Source organism: Thermobia domestica, chromosome 17 (assembly GCF_964235325.1).
Source record: "Thermobia domestica chromosome 17, izTheDome1.hap1.1, whole genome shotgun sequence".
NCBI classification, from domain to species: domain Eukaryota; kingdom Metazoa; phylum Arthropoda; class Insecta; order Zygentoma; family Lepismatidae; genus Thermobia; species Thermobia domestica.
In genome coordinates, this window is record NC_137470.1 from 9,822,335 (window position 1) to 9,841,465 (window position 19,131).

The following is a 19,131-nucleotide window of genomic DNA, read 5'->3' on the forward strand; positions in this document are numbered from 1 at the left end:
GCTTTGCCTCACGAGTGATGTGTCGGAAGATTTCGCTACAATTCGTGGAGCTGTCTTCCGAACAAACAAATAAGAAAATAGGAAATAAGTGTACCAACAATGTTGCCAGCTGTAGTCACTACTAAACGAACAGTAAGGAAAAAACAACAACCTATATTATAATACTAACATTTAAAACAATATTCCATTGCATATCTACAAAGTAACAAATTACTTCACCGAAAAAACTTCGGTAAGTGACAAAATCAAATGAACATAGGTCGAAAAACTACTCGTTTTAGTTACAAACAGCCAAAAATGCAACACACTTTAAAACGTCCTAGCTTGGAAGTTATTGGGTCTCTGACAAGCAGGTTAAGGAATTACACAGGAACTAATATTTGCTGTATCTAAATACCCATGTTTCAGAATCCTCCGGTACTAGTGCAACGAATTAGGATACGGGTATACACTAAGTATCTATTAGTTCAGCATTCGTTTCGTCGTTAACCGGAAGATTGTAAAACATGGAAATTTAGATACAGCAAATATTAGTTCCTCTGTAATTCCTTAACCCGCCTGTAAAAGTCCTATAAATTTCAAGGTAGGACGTTTTAAAAAGTGATTTTGCGCATTTTAAGCGGTTTAACTCTGAAATAAGACGTTGGTCAGTGCTTTTCTCTTGTTTGATATAAGGAGTCAACTACCGATGTTTTTCTGTGCAGTTACCCTCCACCCTCTATACACACAGTACTACTCATAACATATTCCAGCGGGGACAGGTGGCTCAGTGATAGAGCGCTTACCTCTGCTGCGTGGGGTCCCTGGTTTAATTACCGGCCAAGTAAGTTTGAGGTAGACATCATCATGTCCGTGGTTTTCTCGTGCTACTCCAATTACCTCCCACTTTCTCATTTCTCATTCCACCAATTCTTCCATCATCATTCACTTGCTTTAACCTCCCTTAGCCTAACAGGTATAATCTGGTGGTGGGCACAAACACCGGTTTTTCGGTTTTTAGAAAAACCGAAACAGGTTTCGGTTTTCTTCAAAACCGGTTCGGTTTTCCACCGGATCCGGTTTCGGTTTTATCCAAAATTTGTTCTATTTCTTGCCAAAATAGTATTTTGTTGTTATCCGGAAACAGATTCAGTTTCCACAGAAATAGTTTTATGTGTTTTCCAAACGTTTTTACCGAAACCAGTCTCGGTGAAAACAGAACCGGTTTTGAAGAAAACCGAAACCGGTTTCGGTAAAAACCGAACCGGTTTTTGGAGAAAACCGAAACCGGTTTCGGTGAACCCAAATGTCGTTTTTTCGGGTTTCGGTTTTTCTAGAAACCGGTTTCCGGTTTTTATAAAAACCGGTTTTGCCCATCCCTAGTAAAATCATGGGACGTTAAGGATTTAATTTCATTCCAACAGAGTTCTAGGACGGGGTGGCTCAGCGTAGCTTAGTTGCTAAAGCTCTCGTCTTTATTGCCAGTGATCCCGGATTTGATTGAGTGTGAAAGTTTTTTTCAGACTAGCCATCCTCTGTGAAAGCCTCATTTTCTACATTCACACCAGGCAAATGCCGGCATGGCACCTTACACAATGGTTCCAGGCCGCTTCTCTCACCAGTTTCCAGGGCAGTGTGATCGCCAAGGGACGCCACCATGACAATAACTGCCAAAAGTCCAGAAATATAATTGTTAATCTTAATCCTAGCAAAAAAGGATAGCCGGGCGATTCAACGGTTTTGGGTCCCTATAGCAAAGAGACAGTATAAGTAACAGAGTACACTTTCGTATATATATATATATTATTTGAGCAGTATCGAATTACTTTGTTGAAAATGTTATACAAGAAATATCCTAATACAGCACAAGCAAACATACCCATTTTTAAGATTTCAAGTAGCAACGCTCAAAAGTTTTTGGACATCTGGTAAATGGCAAGAAATGTCTCAAGTCATCTCGCCTCCGTTAAGTGTCCAAGCCCGGTACTTTTCACACCCTAGAGTCCAAGAACATTATTACATAATTTCTTGAGGTCACGCTTAACATCTTAGGACATGGGTGAACGACAAAAAAGTTCAAGCTCCATACCCTTGCTCTTAGGTATCAAGTGTCGCAAAACTTCGCCTTTAAACTTGATGGAGAACGATATACAAAATTTCAACATCCTACGACCAACATTTTGGACCAACATTTTGAGAGATCCGCTAAACGTAAAAGAAAGGTTTAAGACCCTCGTTGTTTTCTCAGGGGCTGAATTTCGTAAATCCAGTCTCACGCACACCTTATAGTTCACGAAAAACGCTTGCACGAAAGTTCAACTTTGCACGCTCAAAGGTTTACAGATTTAATGACGAGTGAATTTGCTATATATATACACATATAGAAATATTGTAAAATGTGAAATCTTTCTTCAAAAACGCTACCCTATACATCCTAAAAGCCGCAGTGGCACCATACTAGAGTGTTGACCTCTGGTGCATGGGGTCCTTGGTTCGATTCCAGCTCGCGCCAAGTGAAATCTGTGGTGGACAAACACCGTGTATGTGGGTTTCCTTGAGTTCTCCTGTTTCTTCCCACTTTCTTCATTCCATCATTTCATTCATTTCTAATCACCACCGTCTCCTTTAGCTTGGCTGGCATAAGCGTGGGACGTAAAACTTAAAAGATTTCATTTCATATATACAGCCTAATGGTTTCAAAATGAAATTGTCTTCCAGTTTAACGTCTCACGATTATGCCTTGTAGGCTAAGGGGTGGTTAAATGACGGAATAATTAGTGAAATTAGAATGTGGGAGGAAACAGGCGTATCCCGAGAAAACGCATGGACACGATACAGTCCACCATAAACTTACTTGGTTGCAGATAGAACCAGGGACCTCAAGCACCAAAGGTAAGCACTATACTGTGCTCTCTTAATACTTATATTACGTGGAAAAAAGTCTATCGTATTATTCACTACTGTCTACAAATGAGCCACGTTTCTAGTGTTATGGAAGGTAAAAAGTATGTTTCAAGTCATTTTCTTCTACAGAAACAAATCTAGGATTTCCAAACGAGCACTAATTTCAAGTCAACCTCCATGTACGGTTGAAAATTACTTCTACAAATTCACTACAACCAACCATATTTAAAACGTAGTTTTCTAACCTTAAACACGACAACTGCTCATTTTTCTTCTCAGCCAATGAATCTTCTTTAGGGCCGTTGTATCCGGTCCAGGACATAGTTAAAGGCACGCGATCGTACACGGCTGGTATTACGGAGACCATGTTGGAAAATTTTTACTTTAGAAATAACAGCACCACATCTGTCATCGACAAACTCGGGCGTACGTGGAATGCGATCGATCCTCGCAGTAGACTATCCCCGACTCCAGCGTTCCTGGAATCCCCGACTGAACCATCTTCCAAATCGGCCGATCTCAGCGCCTAGCGAGCGAGGAGTAGCGGCGACAATGCAACCCACGTCATTGATAGGATGCGGGAATCCACTCTTATCCCAAAAGAAAAAAAGAAATAAAAATATACGCAGTGAGATTACTTGTCCAAAACTAGGGATGAGGAAATGTAGCTACTTGCTAAGCAAATAGTCCATTTGTAATCAAAATGGGAATACGCTATAAGGTTATTCTTCAGTTATTTATTACATGAAAAATGAAACTAACACAAACACACACATTCTCGACTATTACACAAGCGAAGTGCCCACCCATATCGTTGATATAGTGTCTTAATGAGCACGCTTTGTATGCGAGAGATCTGGGTTCAATTTCCAGTAGAGATGCCTCAATTACAAACTCGACTAGTGGTTCTTAGTGTTACCTATGAGACGAGACGAGACGAGAAATAAGGTGTTTCTCGTCTCACTAAGAAAATTGGTCCCTGTTTAATATAGGGTGACCAGATTCTGACACGCAAAAAGTAGGACACAAGTATAATAGTAAATGATAGGCTACTACGTCGGCAATACACATGTATGCTTATTTCATTTAACGTTAACCTAATCATTCATTTAAAAAAAAAGAAAAAGAAAAATACGCAACTAAAATATTGAAGGAATTCAACACAACTCCAAATACTTTCCTGAAAGACAAATACAATCTGATGGAGTAACATTAGTCATGAAAAAGGAAACTTAAGGATGTTGGAGCATAAAATTTTAATGAAACAGAATAATGCGGTTCGTCTTAACAGTTATTTATCCATTACCTTTCCAACTTTTATTAAAAATATTAACAAATTATTTTTATTAATACGTGACATGTCAACTCAACATCAGTACAGTGTTTGGTGACATATTTTTAGTTTGTATGTATAGAACATACACTAGCTTGCTGTTTTGCAAAATCATGTTCATGGAATCCACTACAGATCCAATTATGGTTACATTTGGTTATTATTAGGTGTTTTAACAGTTTCAGTTTCTGGCTGAGATTTCCCAGTATCATTATACGAAATATCCTTCCAGACGGAACATTTGTGTCAGGGAAGCACGTACTGAACTTCCTATTATCACATACTTGGGAATATAGAATGGATTTTTCTTCAAAACGCTTCAACAATTCATTCCATCTTAAAGTTACCCTCATTTGAGCAGTGTTTCAGAAGTAGCACACTTCTTTACACTTGTAATCTCCTCAAACAGGTAGAAATAGTTTGTTTCTTGTCCTGACAACATTAATGTTTTTCAAGCTACTCTGGAGATAAACCCATTCGATTACTGAGTTGGGGGCGCGGTGGCTCAATGTTAGAGCGTTCATCTCCGGTGCTTGGGGTCCCTGGGTCGATCCCAGCTCGCGCCGTGTGGACTTTCTGGTGGACAAACACCGTGCTCGTGGGTTTTCTCGGGGTTCTCCCGTTTCCTCCCACTTTCTTCATTTCATTCATCTATTATCATCACCGTCTCCTTTAGCCTAACCGGCATAATCATGGAACGTAAAACTTAAATATTTCCTTTCATTTTTCTATTACTGAGTTAAGTGTTCAATTCAAAATGTTAATGTCTGCAAAAGGTGTGGATTACTGCTCAACATACTCCATACAAATTGAATAAAATGAACACATATTTTTTTTAAAATTTGATTCAGAAAAAAAATACTGTCTGTGATTCGAAATGTTGTGAATAAAGAATAAAACATTTAAGTACTGCAAATAAGTACACCCTCCATTCCAAAAGAAACCGAACTTTTGGAAACAAATAGTACCACTAGTGCCATCTGTTGTAATATTTTACCGGTAGATGGCGTAGTCCCTCATTGACAACTGGTATAAATGTCATGACGTTTGGATGCACGGCAACAAAGTTATTGCGTTTCAACTGTCAGTGTGTTGTGTACATCGGTCGGAAAATGAGTTTCAAACAACGAGCTGCAATTGAGTTTAGTGTTAAACTGGGTAAAACTTTTAGTGAAACGCACCAAATGCTACAAAATGCATATGGTGATGAGTGTCTATCCCGTACGCAAGTTTACGAGTGGTTCAGGCGATTCAAATCGGGTAGAGAGACGCTGGATGATGACGCAAGATCAGGCCGTCCCAGAACCGGATTATCGGAAGAAAACATCGAAAAAGTGCGTGAATTCATCAAACATAACAAAAAATCGTCGGTGAAAGTTATTGAAATGGAATTAGGCATTCCTCAAACAACCGCATACCGCATTTTGACCGAAGTTTTGGGCCTTAAGAAGGTTAATTCGCGTTTGTACCACACAAACTCACCAAAGACCAAAAAGTTGATCGAATTTCGCATTGCAAAGACATCGTTAAAAGTGCTCGGCAGGATCGAAACTTCTTGAAATCGATTGTAACTGGTGACGAGACGTGGTGTTTTGAATATGAGCCCGAAACAAGGCGGCAAAGTGCTGAATGGAAAGCGCCGGATGAAGGAACGCCCAAAAAAAAGTCGCTTGGTGAAGTCAAAAGTTAAGGTGATGCTGATATGTTTTTACGATTCGAAAGGAATTGTCCACAAAGAATTTGTTCAGCCCGGCCAGACAGTCACTGGAGAGTTTTACTTGGGCGTCATGAAGCGTTTGCTGGCAAGAATTTGTCGTATTCGGCCCGAATATCGCGAAATCGGCAGTGTGACTCTTTTGGACGATAATGCACCATCACATCGTTCGCGACTTGTAACTGAATTTTTGGTCAAAAATCACATTATTCGGTTGCATCATCCGCCCTATTCACCAGATCTCGCTCCGTGCGATTTCTATCTGTTCCCGAAACTGCATTTGGCGATGAAAGGAAAGTGGCACGCATCGATTGATGCCATTGAGAAGGCGACGACCGCCGTCCTAAAGACCATTCCAATAAAGGACATGGAGAAGTCGTTTGACAACTTGTTGGAGCGTGCAAATATGTGTATCGATGCAGAAGGGGAATACATTGATTAATAAAAATGATTTGTTCCAAAATGTGCATTGCTTTTTTGTTTTTTTTTAAACGTTCGGTTTCTTTTGGAATGGAGGGTGTAAAATCAGGCATTGCAGGATACTTTTTTTAAATGATATTTTTAAGTTTTCTACGAGTCTTTGCAACACACTGGATAGCTCAGTCGAATGAAGGCTCAAAATTGAAAAAAAAATCGCAAATAACAGACAGACGAACAGACAGACAGACACACAGACATAGAGAATTCAGTAACAAACTTTCTAAGTTCGTTGAAAATACAATAGAATGAACTCAGCATACATCACTATACATTTAGCACCACACACGTCATACGTCGCATGACCCTACTGTAACCACAGATTAACTATTTTTTTTTTTTAAGTATAGTATTAGATTTTCTCAGGGTAGGCAAATTTTGTTTTACGTGGATCATGCGGAATGACTCATTTCGTTCTAGTCGACAAGTCGTCCGCATTGCCCAAAACTCTATATTTTTATTAATTTCCAGGAAAATATCACTTCAACAGTTAATTAACTTGTCAAAATGAATAGAATGATACTCATCTGGCCCAAGTGGACAACTGGTCCTCATTCCCCAATATCCCGAATTTTTGTTAAGTTTCAGGGTAAGAATTGAATTTTCAGGGAAACGTTATACTAATTATTGATTTACTTCTCAATACAAATACAATGATACTCTTCAAGTCCCAGTCGACAACTGGTTCCCATTTCCGAAAATCCCGAATTTTTAATAATTTTCAGGGTAAAATTGGAATTTTCGGGAAAATGTCATACCAGTTATTGATCTAGTTGTCAATACGAATCGAATGACGTGCATTACGTCCGGTCGACAACTGGTCTCCATTCCCAAAATCCCGAAATTTTATTAATTTTCCGGGTAAAAGTAGAATTTTGGGGAACATATCATACTAATTACTGATCCACTTTTCAATATGAATCCAATGATACCGTTCATACTCCACTCGATAATTGCTTTCCATTCCCAAAAATTTCGAATTTTTATTAATTTTCAGGGGTAAAAATTGAATTCTCGTGAAAACGTCATACAAATTATTGATCTAGTTCTCAATACGAATACGAATCAATGGGTGGTGGACATGAAGAACCGCTAGCCGAAAATGTGAACAGGAGAGTGATTTATTCAGATAAAATTATTCAACGCTATGTGAAGGACTGGACTTCGTGTCCAGATCTCTTTTGAAAGTGGAAGGCTTCGCCTGAAAATACATACTTCCATTAATTCCATTTTAGCAGCTGCTCTCACACCGAATTTTTGAATTATTATTATTATTATTATTATTATTATTATTATTATTATTTTCCAACAGATAGCCGAGTTCTTTAATAGATTCCGCTAATATTTTCACGGGTAACGGTGAATAATACTGAGTATCCATATCCCATTTAAAATATAAATAGTCCCTAGCTTCTATGCAACCTGCACAGTAACAAAGAAATGATGGTTGCCTGTAACAAAAGGATATATATTTTTGTATTATCTCTTCGGAGTTCGTTAACTGAGTCAATCCGTTAATATCTTCACGGGTAACTGTGACTTTAACGGCGGTTATTCATGCCTCATTTAAAATATAAATATTCCCAAGCTTCTGTGCAACCTGCACAGTAACAAAGAAATGAAGGTTGCCTATAACAAAAGTATATATACTTTTGTTTGTGCAATTATAGCAGCCGAGTTCGTTAATGTTGTCAATCCTTTAAATTCTTCGCGGATAACGGTGAATAATGCTGGCTAACTATATTCCATTTAAAATATAAATATTCCCTAGCTTCTATGCAACCTGCACAGTAACAAAGTAATGATGGTGGGCTATAACAAAAGGATATGTACTTCTGTTTCTGCAATTATCTCGTCCGACTTCATTAACGGAGTAAATACATTGAACATCGGCACGGGAAACTGTAAATTTAACGATGGTTATCCTTATCCCATTTTCTTTGAAACAAAAGTAGAAGTTACATATCCTGCCATTAGATGGCAGCACACATTCTTCACCGGTTGACAACTACCGGATGAAATTGAAACATCCACTGTGAGATCTTTTTTTGCTGTGAAATGAAATAAAATGTTTTGAGTTTAACGTCCTACGATTATACCCATTAAGCTAAGGGAGACCATGATAAAGCTAGTGAATATTGATGCAAGAATTGGTGGAATGAGAATGTAGTAGGAAACAGAAATACCCGAGAAAACTCACTGATACGATGTTGTTCACTAAAGATATACCACATTGACTTGATCCCTAGTCTTTCGTTGCAAGCGCTGCTATCGGCTGACGGAACTCCACTCCCTTTCTCTCGCTTAGCAACAGCTGAACCCTTATTGACTCAACGCGTGGGTGTGTGAGGGTGTGAGCTTTAGTTCGCATTTTTGCCACGGCTCAAGACATTTTGGCAGCACAATACAAACTTACTTGGCCAGGGATTGAACCAGGAACCCCATGCACCAGAAGTAAGTGCACTACCACTGAGTCATAGTGCCCCTTTATAATAATATGCTAATCTTTATAATAATCTTAATCTAGTGAGGTTCTGGTGGATTTTGAGCCCGTGATCTGGTAGAAAATGTTCATGACTTGGCAACTGTGTTCCCAGCCAAATTCAATGTTGCGCTAGTAGTGAATCGAATTCTACTCTCGTGTTATTTTTTTTTTTCCGAGAGAATGAACGTCGTCAGAGAAGAAAACGATAATACAGTTGTCTCACCCGGATCTACGTGGGATTGAATGAGTCATACACTAGTGACACAAAAACTTGTGACGCTGACGTGATCTGCTCTTTCCAATTTCGCCTGGCGACATCACTCACAGTCGAAAACGAAATCCAAGCAGGCAGATATAGTCTCTAAGGGGACATCAACCGAGATGGATTCTCCGTACGTCTATCTTATTGTGCGTTCTGGAATGGTTCATGGTTTGACGATATCCATAGTCTATTTGACACTACAACAGGGTTACCATATCAAAATTATCAAATGGCAGACATTCTCTCAGAAAAATCCGTTTTTTAAGAATATTTTTGAAAACAGCCTTCCTTTATAGTGATAACTAGCTGAAATAATAATTCTTTGCATAGGCCAGATAAGATATCTATGTAAACAAACTGAACAACGAAAGAAAAAAAATATCGCTCATTTTCAACTGCTTTTACATATCCCAATATACGCCCCCTAGTTCGAATTTTAAAAAACGCCTCTGGTCCCCAGCTAATGGGGGCTGTATTTGGAAGTAAACACCTGTGGAAGTATCACCATTCATCTCAGCGACTGCCAAAACTATGGGTTTGACACTAATACCGGTCATTTTGGATTATTTTTACATGTCTCGGTATCCCCCTTACTCCGGTGACCCCCGGCCTGCAGCCGAATAGGGTGGATTTGGAATTTAATGCGATCCGAGTTTCACCATTGACCTCAACAACCGCGAAAACTATGAATTCGCCACTAATATCGGTCATTTTCTACTACTTTTACATGTCACGGTAAACGGTCCCCATGAGAAATCCTTGGTTCGATTTAAAAAAACAACTCTTCGTCTTAGTCTGGAACCTGGACCAAGGTACCTGTGACCAAAATTTGGTAAGTCTCGGTCCACTCGTCTGGCCCCAGGCCGCACATAGACACACAAACACACTCTTTATTTATATTAAATGTTGATGCTGTATTGGTTACAGGGACGGATGATACACGTCCATAGCTCTCACTTTTGACAGAAAAAGGAGATGAACTATGCTCTTGCAACAAGTATTTGCAAAATTCTCCACAAGTCATGTTTCAAATTATATTTTACTAGAAAGATCTCCTTAATTAACGGACTGTGTTAATAGACAATTTTGTTTCATTTATCTACTGAACGTTTATTGGACAAAACATTCTCTCACTCGTTGCATTATTAGAGTTGCCAACTGACCGGTATAAACCTTTTACCAACTCCTTTATGATCGGTATTTTAAAATCTGTAATCCAGAATAAAACATTGAACATCAAAATTCTTCAACAGTGTCTTTACAAATACAAATTTCTGTTGCATTATACACTGAGTAAGCGATATATATATGGCAGTGTTTTCATTTATTTCACATAAGAAACTCGATAACAATTAGATTTTATTGTGAAACGTTGTTTTGTCATAATTGTGCGTCATACATACACTGAAATTTAAGTTGTCCATGATGTTGGCGAATAGCTCTTAGGCATTTCGTGAGTACAATATTTGTTACATTATTTAGTTTCACGTCCCTAGCTGCTACATATGACAACTTTCCGTAAACTTCCAACGTCCCTCCTTACGACTTCATAAAACAATTTCTTGTAGTTGAAGTATAAGTTTAAAGAGCAAATTTCATTTTTTAAATCCAAAATTGACACGTCAGGAAAAAATACTGTTGTTCATCTGATTCGATAATTTTAAAGAAGTGGCAGTTTCTGATAAATACAATAAAATGATCAATACAGACTTCAGTTTCTCATATTTAGCCAAGGTATCTATTAAGCTTATTAGTGAATGTACTAAGGATATGCAGAATACATGTGCTAATGCACTATTGTCCACGATAGTACATTTCCTTCCCACGGATGTGTCTCAACAGAGATACTTCACATTTAGGCATATATCACAGGGAATTTTGAGGAGGTATCGGTAATTTTATTTTCCCAAGTTGGCAACCCTATGCATTATTGTTTGGAACTGGAAAGTTGACAAATTATTAAGACGTTCACTAAATGTTTCAATGGTATTGTTAGTTCTGTAAAAAATATGTAACTGCTCGTCAACAGTAGGGCTGTGTGAGATTTCGTCGATATTGATTCTGGTAACACACTACCCTTTAAGAGGTCGTATGCTCAGTCCTGTATATAATTATTATAGCATTTTAGTTTAGGGCATAAGCCTTTATAATGAAATTAATGGCTATGATTTACTTTTAACTAGACTACACTCCTAAAATTAAGTATTTCTGGTGTATTGTTCATTTGACGAATAAATGATTTTTTTTTTTTTTTTTTAATTTCACCATTTGACAACTTTCAAGTATAGAAAAATCCGTTAATTTTTTGTTTCAAAATTTCAGCTTCTTTCGCTCCTTTGCAACACTATGCCAGACATCACCGCACAGATGATAACCCCAAACTAGAAGAATAATTCTTAACTTACGATCTCAACCTGCCAGTGGGTCGCGATGCCATTAAACCGAATAAGGTTATGTAGCTCATACATATTGTGATATTTTTTGACATAAACAGCAATATAAATGCCTGAAAATTAGCTCCAGCGACGAAAGAAAACGCTTGAGGTTTTAACACCTTTCGGTTGGCGCTCTTTTATTTCTAAAATATAATTTTATTTTTTCAGCTTTTTCTTTATCACAATTTGTTTGAATCTATCTTGATTCTTTCAAGTGTTCTTCACATTTTTTGTGGCTAGCTGAGCAAATAAAATTGATTCCTCTGTAAGTATACGGTAATTTCCTTGACTTTCGGCATATTTTAAAGAATTTCCCTGACTTTCAACGTCAGCGTGAATCCAGTTTAAAACCCACAATTAAATAGTACAATACTGGATCTAAGCTTCAAGTAATCAGTATTGTTTTATTCCACCTTCATCCAACATTTCGTTTTCGAGTTATGGTTCTGTCTGTATCATTCCGACTAATATTCAGTGAGCTATACCTCCAAAATAATGCATTTGTGCACCTGTGTTCGTCTATAATTTCCCGCCCATATTTTCATGTCAAGATTAATTTCCCAAAGCTATTTCGTGTTGTTTCCGAAGACTCTGTACATTCAAGTGTATAGTATATAATAATGAAATAGTATCCAGTGCTTCAACGAAGACTTTGTAATAACACACAAAGAGTGAAAAAGTGAATGGCTGGACGGAGACTATAACCCGGGATCTCCTGCATAAAGTGCCGACGTGTTAACCACTACCCACCTACAGACGATCTGAAGTATGAAAATAAGTTTAAATTGGTTGTTTCCTCCTTTTGGTAATATATATATGAACTTAAAGCAATAAATAGGAGTTCTCAATATACAGACACTGGATTGGCGAAACACGGCAGCTAGGTTGAGATACAGTCAGCGACAAAACTTCTTTCCAATTGGTAAAATTTATTTTGGGAATAATTGTGGAATGGCTGGAACGTACAGAAAATTACGTTCTTTTTAATTTACTGGAAACTGTACTCAAATTGTTCTTCCACTCTGAAGTTATTTACGAAATTAATTTCATCAAAAGAAAAGACTTTAGCGCTGACTGTACAAGCCATGCGATATGAGTGGAGAGCACCGACTTCAGAAGTAACAGAGTGTGCGGCTGTTCTGGGAATCGGACTGGGTCGCGTAGTGGTTAACGAATCGGCACGGTTTGATGGAGATCCCGGATTCGAGTTCCTGTCCAGTCACTCTGTTTTCTTTATTCTCACCGTGTTATTGAATTCGCACCTAGTGGCATAAGTTTTCTTTGTTGAAACCGGGTGTTCAGTCCTTCAGCCAGTGCCGGCCATAGCCAATCTGTCGCCCCCTTCGTCCAGAAAGAACAAATCTTAAAAGCCACGATTTTAAGTATGTTACCCCATCATGAACAACGAAGGGAAAGTACACTCGCACTCAGAAAGACCTAAACATTACAATCTCCTCGTGTCTTATTTTTTGTATAAATAAAAATCCATTATGTTGTGAAAGATAAAGCAAACACACCTGCAGAGGAAAGATGGTAATTCTTTTTATAGAATTCAATATCGAGCTTAAATCTCAATATATCAGTTTGCAATTCCAGTGCCCCTAGCTCTTTTATCTTTATTTCTTGATTTTCCTTATTTTTTAAATAAAAACTTGCTTCCATCTTCAATGATAAAGCACTTGTTTGTGACAAAGACAAGACTAGTTTTCATATCAAAACTGTGATAACTAACTAAATGGAGCTGGTTCGCTACTGTTCGAGAACTGAGTGCTTGTATTTGACAACAATCAAGCAACTAATGCTGCTGGGATTTGCTTGTCCATGTGACCTTAAACTAATGCGATCTAAAACATGACTCATGAATGTAGTACTCAAATACAAGGTTAGCTTACATGTTAGTAAATGTAAGTACCATCATCATGAAGTCTCGTTTTCAACAAGAAATATTTATTTTAAATAATATTGTTATGACAGATTTTGCCACCCCGTGTAAACGCGCGTGTTGCGCATGAGGTAGAGCCGGTCGTGACTTCAGGGCGTCCGTGGACATGCCGCTGGTGGTTTCGCAAAACATGAAGTTGAGGCACGATGTCTGCAAAATCATCAATACAAGTCACATCGAACCTAACTAACTGCAACGTAAAAAGGATCTAATTAATTTGATACAAAAGAACGCCAAAACGACCTCTATAAAAGTAGTCTGAATGAATTTACGAAGTTGTAGTCCTTTTTGAACCATTCTGTGTTGTTGTATTTATTTCAATTATATTAGTCTAGCTTTTATTAAAAAATAAATACATGAAATGAATAGCAAGGTGACAATACAAATTAAGTCTTTTTTTTTTTTTTTTTTTTTTTGAAAGAAAGTAAAATACTAACACATTTTGTTTATCATGTGTGGGAGTCAAACGCTCACAAATAAGGCAACAAATATTTTGAAAAGACTGTAAATAGTAGAGTAACAATGTCGATTAGTCATTCCTTTTCTAGACACAAAAGCTGCATTGAAGCAAAAACTAATCACCCGTTTCCTGTCATTAACAATGCAGATTTATTTTAACACGGAGCAGGCTCTCTCTAAAACATGTGACCTTCAACCACGATACTTACACTGCAAATTGAACAAGATTCTACAATTAAGCATGGCAGTTCTCGACAGTGGTATGAATTGCATGTAGAAAGCACAACAGTATTATTTAATGTGTTTTGCCACGCGAAATACAGAAGAGCTTGTAGTCACAAATGGGATGCTAACGAAATATGTTCCAACTGCATTTATACTTCCAGTTTAGAAAGATAATACAGTCGTAAGATGTGCAACTACAGTTAAAGAAGAAAGGAAAATATGAAACTATGGAATGTTTCCGCTCAGGCAAAATCGATTTCTTGTCATTTCCCTAGCGCTGCCATATTTCTCCACTGTACATACAAAACCCACGTTATCAAATAATCTAATACAAATAAAATAAAGATTTTGTTTGTTTGTGTATCTGTCTCTCTGTGTAGTGACCTGGGGACCAGAGAAGTGGACCTAGATTTACCAAATTTTGATAACAGGTCCCCTGGTCCACGCCCCAGACCAAGACGAAGCGTTATTTTTTTTATTTTTTTCAAAATTCGAACCAGGGGGAGGGCGTTTACTGGGACATGTTAAGTAGTAGAAAATGACCGATATTAACGTCGAATTCATAGTTTTCGCGGTCGCTGAGATCAATGGTGAAACTCCGATCGAATTAACTTCCAAATTCACTTCATTCGGCTGCGGGCCGGGGGTCACCGGGGGGTATACTGAAACATGTAAAAAAATAATTCAAAATGACCAATATTAATGTTAAATTTATAGTTTTCGCAGTCGCTGAGATGAATGGTGGTATTCCCACAGGTGTTTTCTTCCAAATGCAGCCCCCATGCGAAGAATGGTTATTTCAGCTAGTAATACATAAATAAACTAACAGCACCTTTCTAATCATTTATACAATACTTACGTTATTTCGGCTTTAAATTATATAAGTTGCTCTCCCTCACGCCTTTGACTCATCTGCGAATTAGGGGGTACGTCGGATCAGTGGTAGAGTGCTTACTTCTGGTTCGTGTGGTCCCTAGTTCGATCCCAGCCAAGTAAGTCTCTGGTGGACAACATCATGTCAGTGGGTTTTCTCGGGTACTCCCATTTCCTTCCACATTTTCATTTCACCAGTTATTCCATCGTCATTCATTTGTCTTAACCCTTTGACTACCATTTTTTAATGTAAACGTTCTTTTATATGTATGTCTCCTTTGATGTGGGATATTCCTGATTTTTGTACACAGTTTTGGGAACTCACGTCTGACCCGATGGGAGAACAAGTATGTTTTTCTAGTGTTCTAAAAAGAAATTCCCAACGATGTTTGAATTATCCGCATGGGACACATGTATTCCGTTGGTAGTCAAAGGGTTAATCATACTCCCCATTAGCCTAACGGCATAGCAGGGGGACGCTGAACTGAAAGATCCCATTTCATTTTTCATTGTGTAGCTTCCGTCAAGAACCGCCATTGGGATAAATGTGCAATAACCATGCCTGGCAGGAAAATGTATTGTAAAAGAATGAATCCTACGTGTATAACACTATTGAAGACAGGTACATCCAAAATGTAATGAAAAACATCTACATGTTTTTCTAATAAATAATAATCAATATTACAGAAATTATAACAGTTTTTTTTAATATGTAGTCATTTTTCACCCACATTTAATACATTTAAATGCTATTTCAAATATAAACGATGTTAATTTGAGTACGTGAACCCCCGCACTTGCTGAAATTCTGTGCACGCCACTAATCAGTAGAATACATGCATTTGCAGCGGTTATGTAAACTCAACGATGGGGATGCTTCAATATTTAAAGTGGAACATCTTCATTACAGAGAAAAGAATTCGCATGCATACGTGTGTCGAGAGGTTTTGCTATCACCTAAGTGTTGTGAATTGCGTGATTCTTGTATCTGGGAAACACACACAACGAGGTTTTGTCACGTCATTGATTGGCGCACGAGCTCGTTTCAACGACTTGGAGATGAGCACTTCTGTTTGATCGAGCGATTAGCACATTGTAGCGAAGAAGCTTGTTAGAAACACCGCAGACAAATTACATATGAAGTTTCTTTGAGGTACTACGTTTAAACATGGCTATTCAAACAACAATTTCACCTTCAAGAATAGTTTATTCTAAGGTGAAAGGGTGTAGAAATAATTTGCTGTGCAAGTTACTAAAGCAAACAACATATCCCGAAGATGCCGTACTGAAGGTTCACACTGAAATTCTGGCATTGATTTACCTAACTCCTCCCGAATTTTCATAACTAAATACGTAAATTTTCTTCAAATCGAGACAGGGCCGGCTCTAGCAAATTTGACGCCCCGTGCAATATCATCATTCCCCTCTTTCTCCAGAAAGAACAAATCTTAAAAGCCACGATTTAAGTATGGTACCCCATCATGAGCAACAAAGGGAAGGGAAAGGGCACTCAGAAAGGAGTAAACACTACAAATACAATATCGTTGTGTCTATTTTTCTCTTGTTTAAATAATTCTATTATGTTAGTTCTATTATGTTTACATTTCTTCTCCATTATTATTATTATTATTATTATTATTATTATTATTATTATTATTATTATTATTATTATTAGGGTCTGGAAATGTTTGTTCCTCGTTTCTCGATCTTCAGCTTCCTCTTTTAACTCCCAATATTTTCTTCTATTTTTCAAATCATCGATCACTTCTGTTCTTCTTCTTCCTATTCCTCGCTTTCCTTCCATCTTTCCTTCTATGGTGGAATGAAGAAGACAATTTCTTCGCAAGATATATCCAACTCAATTGGCCTTCCTGCAAGGGATGCTGGCTAAAAGTGCCCTCTTCTCTCCTATCCGTTTTAAAACAGCTTCGTTTGTTATCTCTCTGTCCATTTTATCTTCTCCAACACCACATTTCAAGGCTCTCAAAATATATCTTCCCTAGCTTCCGTAATGTCTAGGTCTCTGCACCATACAGTCCAGTACTTCATATATAGCACTTGAGCAACTTCTTCCTAAGTCCAATATTGAGCCTGTTAGTTAAGAGTGATCTTTTCTTGTTGAATGCTTCTTTAGCTGGCAATTCTTGACCTGATCTCTTTGGTGCTGTACGCGTCTTTCGTCAAAATACTTCTCAGATACCTGAAATGATCGACCTCTTCAATTTATTAACGGGAAATATATGAGTTGCGTCATCATTCATTTTAAGAAGCGGAAATATTAAATTAGTGTTAATCTGTGACTCTGAAAGTACTGGGAGGATAATTTCGACATCCCTACAGAGGAGCACTGCTGAAGAATGTTGGGTTATTATATTGCTAGTGTTCGTGCTAAATATTTCTCCTATTATGAACTAATCCTACGTTACATTGTAACTGCCATAACCATACAGTGACGATATCAATGTCAAAGGGAGAGTGCTGAAAAATCGATTTCCGTTTCGGTCGCCTATTACTCGCTATATCATACACCCACCTATTCCAGTCACACGAAAGATACGACAGACGAAAAAATTGCATACTACGGCGCTGATTTATTATGTACTTCTTATCCTCAAAGAACAAGCTTATTTATAGTCTAATGAAACAAAGTGTAACTATAATTAAATAAAACAAATTCGTAGCAGTAACGGGTAATTAAAGAGATGAATTGAAATTTTAAGACAGAATTAATAAGTGTTTGGTATTATATAAAGATTCAGGGGCGAATCCACGGGGGGGGGGAGGGGAAATGGGTTCGAACCACCTCTAAAACTTTCTAACTCAACATACATTTGTACACTTTTTCATTCAAATTATACTTGTTTAACAGGAAAGTGATTGATGTAGCACTGATATTGCCCTTCATCTGTACACCTTCTCTTACGAAAACCATCTAGTTCTATCCCTTTTTCCCTGAAAATAGAGGTGAAAGTATTACAATTACTTACGGACTTTTGAGGTGCAGAATAATAAACGTTGAATATAGACGTAGCGGCTTGTAGAATTGCATCCCACGCAATGTTCACATTAGCCACCACTGAGCTCAATCATCATCTACTTATTAAAATGCTACAATAGCAGCAAAAGCGCCTGAGCTCCAACCTATAATCTTTGATTTCAATCCTTTGATTTACAGTTATTTGTGATTTCACGTTTAACAGAAACAAATATTTTAAACTATGTGCACTTTAAATAAATTATTTAAGTAGTCCTTTTTTCATATAAAGTTTATACCTTTAAATTATTGTTAAAGCTTTTGTATTTTAATAAGCCTTTTCCAAAATCAATGCAAATGAATTGTGTTGCCATCTTTGGAGTTCATTTAAACTATACATTTGTCGAGGTTTGTATGTTTGTGGCCAATCCTTTCGACAATGAGATCTCTACAGACTCTAGAAATATGACGTTTGCACTGATAGGTTGAAATTTTGCGTAGATTGTCCAGTTCTAATTGAATATTTAAAAAACATGGCCATTATTTCTTTATTACATTTTTACGGGTACACTGGAAGTGTTGAATTTTTTTTAAAAAAAGCATCATATCCTACGCATTATACATTCCAACACCACAAAATTAAATACATGGGTTGCATATCACTCAGGCGTTTGTTTCATGGCCAAATTATAATGAAAAACGAAGGATAACCAGGCTAATAATGGAGGGTATCCTGGTTTAACACACCGATTTTGTTAAGATCGCACAGATATAGCGAACATCGAAAAAGAAGCGACATGTATTTTTTTATCGACCAACAAGCGTATTAAAAGGGTCAAATAGGGGCATAAAAATGGGGTAAAAATGAGATTATGCGGAATACAGAGAGAGCGGGAAGAGATATCGGTAAAGGTTAAATGTACGAAATACTACCCATAGTCGACGCAAGGCATGAGGTAGAACAGACCCATGTGAAGAAAAGATAAAATCCGTAAACGGACCAATCACGTGTACAACATTGTCACAATGTGTTACGGAAATAAGTAAGAGGTTGGTTATGGGCAGGGAG

The 19,131-nt window shown here is 37.6% G+C and overlaps 1 protein-coding gene across 5 annotated transcripts in view; it reads right to left on the bottom strand.

The window, feature by feature from the left end:
* Positions 1 to 19,131, bottom strand: part of MESK2 (misexpression suppressor of KSR 2) — a 261,034-nt gene that overhangs the window by 121,009 nt on the left and 120,894 nt on the right. Inside the window, exon 1 of one of the 5 annotated variants that reach the window (XM_081743533.1) lies at positions 3,129 to 3,278. The exons of the other annotated variants lie outside the window; for them this stretch is intronic. Within the exon in view, the coding sequence (XP_081599659.1) occupies positions 3,129 to 3,250 (122 nt within the window). The 5' untranslated portion in view covers positions 3,251 to 3,278. Of the gene's footprint in view, positions 1 to 3,128; positions 3,279 to 19,131 lie in introns of those variants that run through there. 5 annotated transcript variants of the gene reach the window in all.